Here is a 13,541-nt window from a genome sequence, read left to right as displayed (position 1 = left end):
AGCCGCCAGCTCTGACGGATCGGGATGCTCAGGCAGGGCCGCCCTGTCTCCCTTCTCAGGCCTGAATCACAAATTCAGCCAACTCAGCACATGTCATGAGGTTGCCATTAAACAGCAGCAAGCAAAGGCACTTGAATTTCCATAGTGTCGGTTTCAAGGTTGGGAGGCCATGTTTCTCCTAAAACTCCAGTGAAATTGCCTTGGAATTTGTGGTTAAGGCCTACCAATGGCAGAACTGAGAGCAGACGGCCTCTCCAGCAGGACTGTAAAGTACAGCTGAGAAATCCAGCCCTGCTGAGTTGGGGAATGGTTTCTTTCTAATGAAACCCAGAGGGTAGGGGGCAGGGGAGCAGTCAATGGCAATCTGAGAAGAAAGAATAAGCTGACAAAAATTAAAAGGGAATGGGGAAGTACGAGAAACTGGCTGCAAGGTAGGACGGAAAGAAGCTGGGTACCTACTGGTGAAATCATTGATGTTTTACTGCAGAACTTTCCAGATGATTCATGCTGAGGCTGGATTTGGCTCTAAACCTGCTGTTGCAGGTAAAATAATGAGAGCCACCCTATCCTCAGAACTGGGACATTCTCTTTCCACATGACACCTCTGTACTGGCCCAGTGTCCTACACAATATGTAAGGTTCCTCCGACCGCAGGCAGGGCCGGGGCATCGTGGGTGGGAGTGCAGGTGCTGCTTTGCATACCTGGTGGTCACTTTCCTCCTTACTAACAGAACCCCGATTTTCTTCCTCTGCCTTTTGTTGGCCATGACGTTCAGAGAACCAGGGCCCATCCCCGGCCCTAGGAAGTAGGTTCTGACTAGTAAACCAACAGGACTGTCTCCCTTTCCTGATATAACTCTAGCCAACGAGATACAAGGGAAGGTCAGTGAGGGAAGCCCTGTGGAGGTTGATTGGTCTTTAAAAGAGACCAGGTACAGAAGTGTCTCTTTTACTGCTGGTAGACTCTGTCGAGTGTGATTCCAGGATGCTAGGGATTGCGGTAGCCGCCACCAGAATATGAAGGAACCAGTTTAAAAAGACAGGCCAAAGTGCTGAGGAAGGCAGAGCAGGAAGTGAGAAAGAACTCAGGTCCCTGACGACCTTGGGAACAGAGACAGCCAACCCTGGCAGTGCCCCACCTCCAGATGACGTGTGGCCATTTTCGTCAGGGTGTTCTGTTGGGTGGGAGTCAGAACCATCCCAGCATGCACAGCAGACAGCAGAAGAGAGGCCTGCTCCATCGGGCCTGCCCTAATGACCCAACTGCCAAGGTAGCTGCACCCTGGAACCCTGAGGTGCAGGTTCCCCCTGGGCCCTGTGAGAGCAACCGAGTTCACCGACTCCAAACTTTTTCTGCCAGCGGCTACCCTTTGCTTTACAGGACTCTCTCTTACTCCATGTGGATAGAAGTGAGACATGGGGGAGAACTTTATTTTTTATCTTCACCAGAGGACATTTTTTCATTGCTTTGAGAGAGAGAGAAAAAAAAACATTGATGCAAGAAACATCAGCTGGTTGCTTCTCATTAGTGCCCTGACTGGGGATCAAACTTGCAACCTGGGTGTGTGGGCTGTCTGGGAATTGAACCTGCAACCTTCAGGTCTATGGGACGATGCTCCAACTGAGCCACACCATCCAAGACAAGTAGGGAAGAACTTTGAACATAAATTCTGGTGCCCCACCAGGACCACCACCACCACCACCCAGGGTGGTCACACAACCCAGGCAGCACTAACCTGAGCCCTTCCCCAAGATTAATGTAGGACTATTGGAAGAAAAAAGCCTTCTGCCAGCTGGGACTACAAACAGAGAGCCAGTCGGCAGTGCCTGACCAAGACACAAGTCACAGCCCTAAGGACACTGTTTGAGTATATAGATCAAGCCATGCCCAAAGCCCTGGGCGCCTTGGGAACCTAAGCCAATAAAGCCTGTTATTAAGGCAGTCTGAGTTATATTTCTGTCATTTTCTTATAAGCGGAGGTGCCCCAGCTGAAACAAACACTAACTGCCTCACCCCCTTCTTCTCGAATCCTTCACCTTCTCTGTATATTCCTCTTTCCCAGGCCTCTCTTGTTTCCCTACCTCTTTTGTCTACGGCAGCTTCCCACCTCTGAGCAAACCAACCAACAGGGATCCGTCCTCCAGCGGGGCAGGGCTGGGTCACAGGACCCTTCTGCATCACTTCCTCGGGGCGGCCTCCAGAGGCGGCCTGTACTGCCCCACAGCTGGCGTGTGCATTCCCACCACTCTCCCCCTGCCGATCACTGCCATGATGCTGTTTCCAAGCCTGGATGGTGAAGCTGTGATGCCTTTTAGTTCTGGAAGAGCAGCCCTGGTAGGTGTGGCTCAGTGGGGTGGGTGTCACCCTACCAGCCAAAAGGTCACCGGTTGGATTCCCTGTCAGGGCACACGCCTGGGTTACAGGCCAGGTTCCCAGCTGGGGGCCTGCAAGAGGCAGCTGACTGATGTTTCTCTTGCACATCTTTCTCCCTCTCTCCCCGTCTCCCTAAAATAAATAAAATCTTTGGGAAAAAATCTGGAAAAGCAGGTCTAAGCACTGCACTTACTTGACGGCACTGCTCAGCATGTTCTCACATGCGACTGGGTGGGGCCCCCGCATAAAGGCACTGAGGTGAAGGTAGACAGCACCAGGCAGGCAAGGCCGTCACACGGAGCGATGCTGCTGGTTACACAGGCAGACATGCATCTGTGTACACAGCGAGCATAAAATACACGTTCTGTGTAACAATGCCTGTGTAGACCTCGCAGAGCGTAAACAATCGGGGTGGAGCAATGCCTCCGGGGCAGGGCACACTCGGGAGGGCGCCCTGTTCTGAGAAAACCTGATACGCCTACGCCCAGTCGTACAAAACAGGTACAAAGAGGGGCAAATAGTCTCCCTATAAAAAGATTCTTTCCCTGAGAAATAGATCCACTACAAGGTCCCACTGAAATGCCTGGGCTCCCCTGCGTTTAGAAAGGACTTGATTTGCACAAGGCTTTACAGGCACCACCAACTGCACAAGCCAAGAAGCCACAGCTAAACTGAAATTTTTGTTGCTGTTTATAATGCGATGAACAAAACAAGGTGATTTTATGTGTATCACTGTTACCGGTTTTCTGGGTGGGATAAAGATGACAGACGGCACCAAGTGTCATCGTATCAGTTAGGGTAGGCATCTGACTCGGGGGCGAGCAGGGCACTTCCTTTCTAACAGGGTTTTGCTGTGAATGGGGTATTTATTGTCACCACGAAAAGAAAACCAACTCCAAAGTAGTATGTCCACTTTCCTGATTCATATAAAGTTTTTTCTTAAATTTTAAAAATTGATTTAAGATAGGAAGGGAGAAAGAGAGAAAAACATTGATTTTTGATGCTCCACTTATTTATGCATTCTTATATGTGCCCTGACAAGGGATCGAACCCACAACCTTGGCACATAAAGCTGACACTCACCAACTGAGCTACCTGTCCAGGGTCATACAAAGTTTTAAAAGACCGAATAGTAGTAGTAATTGCAGGTAACATTATATAGTTCTTACTACATAACTGCTCTAAGTTTTTGGCCGCTACTAACTCACTTCATCCTCTCAATAACTTCATGTGTAGCTGCTATTATCACCCCTGCTTCGTAGATGAGTAAATAGTGACACCGATCAAGGTCAGGAGACAGCAGCTGGCAGGGCTGAGATCAAACGCTGCAGCTGTCCGGACCCAGGGCCATGCTCCTCACTCACACTCTGCTGCCCCCTCCCCCGCGACCAGGCAGTCACGTGCAGGGTGGCAACCCACAGAGGGGAGAGCTGTGCAAATGGATGCTCCTAAGTCTACTGCCAGCAAGTTCAGGCACATGGTGCTGAGGACCTGTACTGGGCAGTGAAACAGAACAGAAGAAGAAAAAAAGAAAGGATGATGATAGGCACAAGGGAGGTTTCTGGAGAACTAGCCTGTTTTTCAATTTGGGGGCTGGTTATATGAGTGTGGTTTGTGGAAAATTATCAAGCCATACCTTCTATACACATATTTTCGTGAAAAGTTTAAAAATTGAAAGATGGATTTAAGAGGATTTTGGTAATATTATGAATGCCTTTTCCAAATGTTCCAGAATATCCAAGAGAGGCATCATAGAGCTCAGAGGCCATGTTCCCCAGTGCAATCACCCATATGGGTGACTCACCTCCTAGCCTGAGACACTCAGCAGCCCAGACATCCGCTGAGTTATAGGCGACATGGGATCATGGTCCAGAGAATGACATTAAGAGCTATACGGCCTGGCCCTGACTGGTGTGGCTCAGTGGACTGGGTGTCATTCTGCAAATCAAAAGGTGGTGGCTTGATTCCCAGTCAGGGGAATCCTGACTGGGATGCCTGCATGCCTGAGTTGTGGGCCAGGTTCCCCCCAGTTGGGGGGGGGGTGTGGAGAGGTAACCAATCAATGTTTCTCTCACATTGATGTTTTGCTTCCTCTTTCTCCTTCCCTTCCCCTCTCTCTAAATATAAACAAATAAAATTTTAAAGAGAGAGAGAGAGCACACACATGCGCTACACTCCCTGGACTAAAATTTTGCCTTTGCACCTACTAGGTGTGTAAACTTGAACATGCTACTTCACACCTCTCTGTATTATCTTGCTTTCTGCAACTATGAACCTACAACAACACAGGTTAAGTCCCAGGGCTTTACCGCACACTAACTGAGCACTTGCAACAGTGCCTGGCACATAGAACACACTAAATGTTGGTTCCTGCCCTTAGCGTTTAGGCCCCCAACCATGGTCTCCTCTCTCACATCAGTTATTACATACTTTTCTTTATCATTTCCCTACTATTGAGATAATTTATTATTAGTCCCTGCTATGTTCTAAGAAGAATTTAAGGCAGATCTGTTTTGGCTGTTGTTGAAGTAGTGCAGTCATATTACGGACTATCTGGAACACAGACGGTATTACACTTTAAGGGGTGTAGCCAACCTGCCTCCACCATGAAATGCTTCAAGTGACCTGCAGGCACGAACCATGGCTGTCACATTAGAGCCACCATGAAAGGTGGCTCCTGAAGAAAGGACCATAGAACACACATCGGTCAATGGACACTCACAAAACAGCCTCACCTTTTCGTTTGGGGAATCTGAAAGGTTAGAAGGGGACAGCACAGTAAGCACCAACGTGCCCTTCGCCCAGAGTCACCAGTTGTTAACATTTTACTGCATCTGCTTTCTCCTCTCTCTCTTTCCACACACACTTTATTTTGCTGGACTGTTGGAAAATGAACTGTAGACACCATGTCACTGCATTCATAAACACTTCAGCTTTTATTTCCTAAGAATAAGGACATTATTGTCTATAACCATAACACCATACATATCACACTCAAGGAATTTCACAGGTGCACAATACAATCAATTACCTAATATATACTCTGCATTTATATTTTTCCAGTTGTCCTAAAAATGACCTTCTTCTTCAATTTAGGATCCAATCAAGGATCATACATGTATTTAAACTGTCATTTTTCCTTTAATTTAGGACAGCCCCTACCTCTCGCCTTTTTGTACCTTTCAGAGCACTGACATTTTTTGAAGAGTCCAGGCAATTGTTTTACCATCTGGATCTGTGTGTTTGCTCAGGACTGAACTCAGGTGAAACATTTTTGTAAAAGTGCTACATAGTTGATATTTTCTACATAATTGATATTTTGTACTTCACACTGCAACACAGTTACATAATAATAATTTGTTCCATTATTGATGTTGCTATATTTGATCATTTTGTTAAAGTGATATCCACCCAAATCTTTTCATTGTAAAGGAATTCTTTTTCTCTCTGTAGTAAGTAATCTGTGGAGGGATTCTCTGAGTCCTTGTGAATATCTTGTTCCCCAACGACTTCTTAATTGGTTAATCCAATTAAACCACTGGTCTATCCAATGGTTACAGCATCTGTTGATACTCTGCCTGAATTGGTGATCACAGTAGTACTGCAAAAGGGTCACTACTGATCTTTATGATGGGTGAAATGAGCCCTTACAAATCAAATCCTACTTTTCACTCACCTACATTACTGTTTCACAACTGTAATATCAGAACTATGTCGGAAGTTCACCTGCTTGGCCCCACCTGACAGAGATTCACAACACCTGTCCATCTGACATTCCTCGGATCACTGTCCACCTGAGCAAGCACATTAAGTAGAAACAAACATAAATGCACTGGTTTAAGCAGTGGGTAAGGAGATACTTGTCTATACAAGCAAGAGGTTGCCCAGTATTTAGAGCCCCCTTTCCTGCAGCTGATCAAATTCCACATCAAAAAGGGTCTACTTTGCCCTGACCAGTGTGGTGCAGTTGGCTGGGTGTTGTCCCACAGAGCACAGGGCCCCCTGTCCGACTCCCAGTCAGGGCACATGGCTGGGTTGTAGGTTCTGTCCTCAGTAGGGGCATGTACAAGAGGCAACCGATAAACGTTCCTCTTTCACAGCAATGTTTCTCTCCCTCTCTTCCTCCCTTCCTTCTCCACTCTCTAAAAAAAAAATAAAAGCAAACTTAAAAAATTTTTAAAAGAAAAGTCTATTGACGGTTCTACATTGAGGTCAGCTCCAGGCATCTCAAAAAGGGATGAGAAGAGGGACAAAGTGTTCAGGCAGTAGACACTTGGCACGATTTTGAAAGATTCTTCAAACCGCACTAGGATAACACCAATCACATGCGCCAGCTGTTCCAGGCAACCTGCTTCACCTGACCTGTGAATATTACTTCTTCCTGGTCTACGGCCCTTTAGAGCCCTAACACCATCCCCAGACCAGCTGTATTAGAATCCTTTGAGAAGCTGTTTTAGAAACAGATGCCCCGGTCCCACCTCGACCGACTGAATCAGAGTCGTCCCCGAGGAGGACTCTGGGAATGTGCGTTGACAAGCCCCCCAGGGGATCTCATGAGCAGCCAGGCTTGGGAACCAGTGCTTAGAGAAGACCACTGTAGCCTCCAAAATGGAACTATCCCACAGGACACACACAGCGGGCAGGAGTTAGTATCGGTCCCATTACGTGACAGCCGCCCTGCTGACGACTGACTCCCAAGGGTCTGCGATGAGGGCAGAGGAGTTCAACCCAGAGGCTCTGTTGAACCCCCAATTTATAACCCACTAGAGGCTGGAAAAAAGTCACTGTGCCTAAGAGAAGCTGCCAGATCTATGGTTCTCCAAATTTAGTCTCTACCAGAAGCATCTGAGAACATCAGCCCCAAAGATTCTGAGCCAGAGGTCTCCTGTGGGACTCAGCCATGTGTCTGTAACCAACGCTCTAGGTGCTTCTGATGCAGGGGCCTGAGGACCACACTTTGAGAGACCCTGGCCTCGATGCTGCTCCGCCCTTACCTATAAGCAGTCAAAGAGCAATAGAGCTAGATAAAGTTTCTTGGCCTACTTTTGAGGCTACTTACCAAACCAAAGAAACAAAATCTGAGGTCAAGGTGAAATGCTGCTGAGCAATCAGCCACACAGAAACATTCAGATGATATGAAAGCCTTCACAGAAGGCACAACATTTCACTCCAACATTCTGACCCACTTCAGGGGCTAAGCAGGCTGAGCCAGGAGTGGGACACCAACGCTCCCAGCACAAAGCCCCACTTCAGGCTCCACATCAGCAGGTTCCAGGGGGCAACATGGGAACACAGGATCATCCCCTGGAAAGCACTTGAATCAAACAACATTTCAGACTGTTAAGGTCCTGCCTGATTCCAGCTTCTCCTTCACACTGTGAAGGAGCAAGCTCCTGGCAATTCTTTCTCTTGGCCCCACCCTCCGCTGTTAGCCCAAGCCTTAGTCAAGATTAACGTGTGCTTGTGGCCCCAGAAACTCAGACGATTTAGGACACTGGCAGCAGGGAGCAAAGACAGTGCTGACTACGGAAAACGGGGCAGACCGAGAAGGGCCAGTCATTCTGTGCCAAGTCGGCCTTCGGCTCACTGGGAACCAGAGGCACGGCTGGCAGACCGGAACTGGGGCTCAGGGTGTCAGAAAGCCGCACGGACTCCGCTTGCCGCCAGAGGTCATGGTGACATCCCCTTCCTTCCCTGGCCCAGGCAAAACAGGTCACCTCCTGGTACAAATGGGACGTAGTACTCCCAGGAAAGGTCCCTCCGCAGACACGAAAACATCCCTGTGCGTTCCCGAAGCCAACCAAACTCATGACAATAAAGCCACCACGCCAGCGGGCTCCTGGGGATCTTACCTGACTGGAACACGTATCTGGCCAAACCCTGCATGAGCTCTGCCGGCCAGGTGGGGGGAGCGGACTCCCCTGTTTCTCTCTTTAGACGAAATGTCAACTCAAAGCCAAAACCACTAGGGCCGTCTGTTCCTGTAAATCTGAAAGAAATAAAAAGCAAATGTTTTTAGTTCAACTACCTCAGAAAAAAGAAAAACACTGTTTTAAAAGTCTAATCAAAGTTCTCCCTTATTCTTGGGGGCCTTAGTATCCACACCCGTAACGAGACGAATCCCCCAGTGTGCGAACCTCGAGGGGAAAAGGACCTCAAGCGCCTGGAAGGAACCAAAACCCTAGCCTCACCCTGCAGCCAGTGACAGTGCTCCTGTATGACCTTGGCCCAGCCAATCACATTCCCCGGCTGGCCCTCTAAATTATAAGTCCCACATCTTGTGGCTCTGGAACATTCCTTCCTGTGTGATTGAGGGTCCATTACTGAAAATCTGCCTTATGCAGGTTCCATATTCTTTCAAGTTGTTAATAAGCACCTACTATGTTTGCTAAGGATACAAGTCCTGCTGTATCTCTGTGAGGATGAGAGCCTTTCTCTGCTCCCACCTCCCTCTGGCCCCACAAGGGTGTGGGCCTTGGGCTGGACTGTCTGGCCTCCAAATTCAGCATCTGCAGACAGGTCCCAGGGCAGACTCCAAATACTGGGAGGGCCTATACTCCTCCTAAAACCCATACCCCTTGTGCCTTCATCAATCGGCACATGTGGTTCCCAAATTTGGACCCTTCTGTGCACTCTTCGATCACTAGAAACTTAAGGCAGCAAAGTCTGCCCTTCCTTCCCATCCCCAGGTAGCCCAGAAGGATGGGAGCTCCTGCCTCCGTAGCCACACTCATCAGTGACAATGAGGCAAAGAATGCCTGCCTCCCTGTCTGCTGGGAAACGCTCAGGAGCCCCAGGACTCCAGAGAAGTCCCTGAGATGGACTTCTGCCAGAGAGGAAAGTGACAATGGATTAGAGGGTGAGGGCTGGTTAGTGGGCGACGTGCCTCCCCGGGTGAGAGAGCGTCAGGAGAGTTCCTGAGAGCACAAGAGGCCTGCCGGCATGGGCGGGGTTAAAAGTGAAACTGCGTTCGCGATATAATTTTCAGTAATTATATCTTGTACAAACATGAGCCACAATGATTATACACGTGTGAGCTCCTCAGCATACACATACAAACCATAAACTAAGATGACAGCCGGCACCTTCTTGCCAGCCAAGCTACTGGAACGGGCGGTCGGAAGGGAGAATGCTTAAGGGACGCTGATGTAGTCCGTGCCCACCCTGGAATTCCAAGTGGCATCTTTCCTTCTTCTTCATCCTCCTCTTCCCCATCATCATCACCACCAACCCCAAGAGGTCAGGCCCAGAGACGAAACAGAAAGAAGCCCCGACACCAGCCCTCGCCCTGCTCCGTGCCGGGGCGAACTGGACTCCCCTCACTGGTGTGGTGGGGGGACCGGCTCTCACAGCTGAGTTCTCTGAAGGACTGAAAAGGAACCCATCCCTAAAGTCACTGTGCCCACTCCCAATCAGACTCAAAGGGGGTGCCCACAGTTTGCACTTCCTCTGAGTATCTGACAGTGTGGGAACCAAAATCCATTTTAAGGGTACACACCCAGAATTTTGAAGAACACTCTAGAAGATGCTCAGCAGGACACAGTTTAAGCTACTGTCTTTCCTTGCTGAACTACCCTGTTTGGGGCAATTTCATGCAGGGACGCTGAGAGAATAGCTACTAAGGAAACTGAGGCCAGAAGAGCTGTCTCCCTGGGGCTGCGGGTATGATAGGAGTGTGAGCGGCTGGGGAAATGCAAGACTGGGAGTTAAAACTCTGCAAAAGGAGATGGGTCACTAGGTCAAAGGGAAGATTTCAAGCAGCCACACATTAGAGGCTGCTTTGTAAACTGTATTAGACTATAACTCCAGGGCTTTCATCAAGGGCCAAGATAAATATATGATTTCGAACCAGAAAAACTTGAGAAACACACAGAAAGAAACGTGTTCCTTGGGATGTACAATGGGGGGGGACCCTCGGATAAAAGAGAAAAAAATCATACGCATCTAAGCAGCACCACCTCTCTAAGGAGGGCTGCGCGCGCACACGTATGGGTGTGTGTGCACACACACACGCACGTGTGTACCATCTGCCTTCACACAGAGTGCTTTCCAGGCCAGCTCTGTGGTGGGCAGGCTGGCCCTCATAGGACTGGCTGGGAGGGGCAGGCCGAGCCAGATGGTGTCCACCTGTGTGTGATTACCACCCACCAGGCTGGCTGGACGAAACCTCTGAAAAGGCCCTGCCTCAGGGTAAACACAACCTGGAGCTCGTGGGGTCGCTTTTTCAAAGCAGACTGCCCAGGCAACAGCCAAGTGACAGGACCACTCCGTCTTTGAAAGTCCCCTGTAGCGGCCTGGCTTGGTCTGGACTTCCTCAGCGTGAGAGCTGCGCCAGCCAAAGCGTTTCTGTCTGACCAGAGGATGGAGCCCCTCCTAGGGAGCAGCTGTCTCTCCCATCTTCCAAGAAAGGGAAACATGAGAGGGAACTGGCCTGTGTGGCAGAGGGTGGGATCTGGGTCAGAGCAAAGAATTTTTCTTACACAGGGGCTGCTAAAATACCGGCTGGTGGAAAAGGAGGCCAGTGGAATCTCTTCCAACAGGAACTAAAAAAAATACATTACAAATTCTCCCCAGCCTGGTAAGGAGGGGGTGAGGGGTTCTAACTGTCTTGTTGCAGAAGGATGAATGAGACAGCCTCTCAAAATTGTTTCCAGCTCAAGAACTTCTGGCCCTGCTCACTGGGGTCCCCAGGGGAGAGGCTGGCTCTGTCCCAGCAGTTCGGTGAGCCTCAGAATGGCCACGACAGCCGCTAGAGTAGCATCAAACCCACCAACAGGAAGAACACGTGCCTTAAGCACTAGACACAGTTGCCTGACCCCTAGAACCGCGCAAAGGTTTGTATCAAAGCCTCTGATTAGGAAGGTATTACTCAGTCTTCAAGAGGCCAAAATGACCACTAGCTTCAGGCAGAGGATGAATAGGAAAGATTTTTCTGGAGAAAACACAACAGCTAGGGTAGACAGAAAGGACTGACCTAAAAGTTGGCATCTCATAATCAACACCATTAATTACTGGGGAAATTCAAATCAAAACCACAATGAGGTACCATTGCATATGCTCTAAAATGGCTAAAAGAGAAGACAGACAATAATAAATGTTGCTGAGGCTGCAGAGAAAATAAACATTCAAACACTGCTGGTAGGAATCGAAAATGGTGAAGCTGCTTTGTAAAGCAGTTGGGCAGGACCTCAAAGAGTTAAACACACAGGTACCATACGATCCAACAGTTCCACTCCTAAGTAGACACCCAAGAGCACTGAAAGTGTACGCTCACACAAAAACTTGTGTGCTAATGTTCCTAGAAGTATTCACAACAGCTAAGAAGTGGAAGCAACCCAGTATCAGCAGTGGATAATTGGATAAATGAAGTGCAGCGCATTCATACAATGGAGCAAAAGAGAATGATGTCCTTACACATGCTACACGCAAATGAATCTTAAATACATTACGCTGAATGAATGAAGCTAGATACAAACGGCTACGCATTGTGTGATTCCGTTGATATGGGATGTCCCGAATAGACAAATGCATAAAGACAGAAGGTAGATTTCTGGCTTCCGTGGACTAGAGGGAGGAAAGAATGTGGAGTGACTGCTAATGGGTAAAGTGTTTCTTTTGGGGGTGATGGAAATGTTCTGGAATTAAATAGTGATGATGTCTGCACAACCTTGTGAATACACTAAAAAACACTATACACTTTAAAATGGTAAATTTCATGGTATGTGAATTATATCTTTTAAAAAATAGCTGGCATCTCAGGGCCACCTGAACACTCGGGGTGGCAAGGCCCGCCATACCAAGTAAGCACTTCTTCACCTGGTTCTATCTGTTAATAACCACTTCGATCAACTATGAAGACCTGCTAAGTTCGAGGCCTCGGACTAAGCACTTTTCTTATTCATAGCATTTAATGCTCCCAAAACTTTATGCCTCAGCCATTTAAATGATACATGAAAAAAATAGGACAAAGTTTAAGTAATATTCCATAAGTCACATGGCAAGCAAGTGACGGAACTTAAACTTGGGGTCCGCCTGACTCCAAAGCCCATCTTATTATTGTGTGACCTCAGGCAACATATTTAACCTCTCTGTGTCTCTGTTTCTGTATCTATAAAATGGGGATAATAATAGTAACAACTATTTTGGAGTTATTATGAGGATTAAATGTTTAAAAACTGGAACACTGTAAACATTATATCACTAACATTAAGTGAAAGAAGCCACTTACAAAAGACAATACACTAGGGACTTCCACAAACAACCAGAACTGAAAGAAAAGCAAACTGTATGGAAGTGCGACAACCAAGGAGTTAAAGAAGAAACATTCATCCAGATCAGTAGGAGGGTGGAGATGAGCAGCCAGGTGGAGAGGACTTGGGGCAAATCAGATGTGGAGGACCGGGGTGGGCAAGGTGGCAGCTGGTGGACTGGCAAGGTGGTGGCTGGCGGAGTGGGCGGCCCCACGTTCATGTGCAGATACACCAGGAGGAACACCTGAGGAGCGAGACAGACCACACAACCCAGGGGTCCAGTGGGGAAATAAAGCCTCAAACCTCTGACTGAAAACACCTGTGGGGGTTGAGGTGCAGGGAGAGACTCCCAGCCTCCTTTGTTGGAGAAACCCACAGGGTCCTAGAACACACACAAGTCCACCCACACGGGAATCAGCACCAGAAGGGCCCAATTTGATTGTGGGTATCGGGGGAAGTGACTGAAATCCGGCAGAGAGTGGAGCAAGCGCCATTGTTCCCTCTCAGACCCTTGCCCCACAGACAGCATCACAACCCAGCCACGTGGGTTGCCCCACCCTGAGGAACACCTAAGGCTCTGCCCGTTATACGTAGCAGGCTGGCCAAGACAAAAAAAAAAAAAAAACGACCCAGCCCTGGCTGGTGTAGCTCAGTGGATTGAGCGCAGGCCTGTGAACCACATGATCATGGTTCAATTCCCAGTCAGGGCACATGCCTGGGTTGCAGGCCAGTTCCCAGCAGGGGACTCACGAGAGGCAACCATACATTGATACTTCTCTCCTCTCCTTCCCTTCCTCTCTAAAGATAAATAAATAAAATCTTAAAAAAAAACTGACCCAAATGAAAGAACAAATCAAAGCTCCAGAAAAAATACAACTAAGTGACGAAGAGATAGCCAACCTACCAGATGCACAGTT

General features: G+C 48.3%; 1 protein-coding gene across 2 annotated transcripts in view; it reads right to left on the bottom strand.

Moving 5' to 3' along the window:
• SUFU (SUFU negative regulator of hedgehog signaling) overlaps positions 1-13,541 on the bottom strand; it is a 98,813-nt gene that overhangs the window by 58,560 nt on the left and 26,712 nt on the right. For both annotated transcript variants that reach the window (XM_053668449.1, XM_037159364.2), the window contains exon 3: positions 8,227-8,363. In XM_053668449.1, coding sequence (XP_053524424.1) covers positions 8,227-8,363 — 137 coding nt within the window. The remainder of the gene's footprint in view (positions 1-8,226; positions 8,364-13,541) is intronic.

The sequence above is a fragment of the Artibeus jamaicensis genome, unplaced genomic scaffold (genome assembly GCF_021234435.1).
Source record: "Artibeus jamaicensis isolate MK-2021 breed Jamaican fruit bat unplaced genomic scaffold, CSHL_Jam_final contig_490, whole genome shotgun sequence".
NCBI classification, from domain to species: Eukaryota; Metazoa; Chordata; class Mammalia; order Chiroptera; family Phyllostomidae; genus Artibeus; species Artibeus jamaicensis.
The sequence above is the reverse complement of the archived record's forward strand: the minus strand, read 5'-3'. Positions and strand labels throughout refer to the sequence as shown.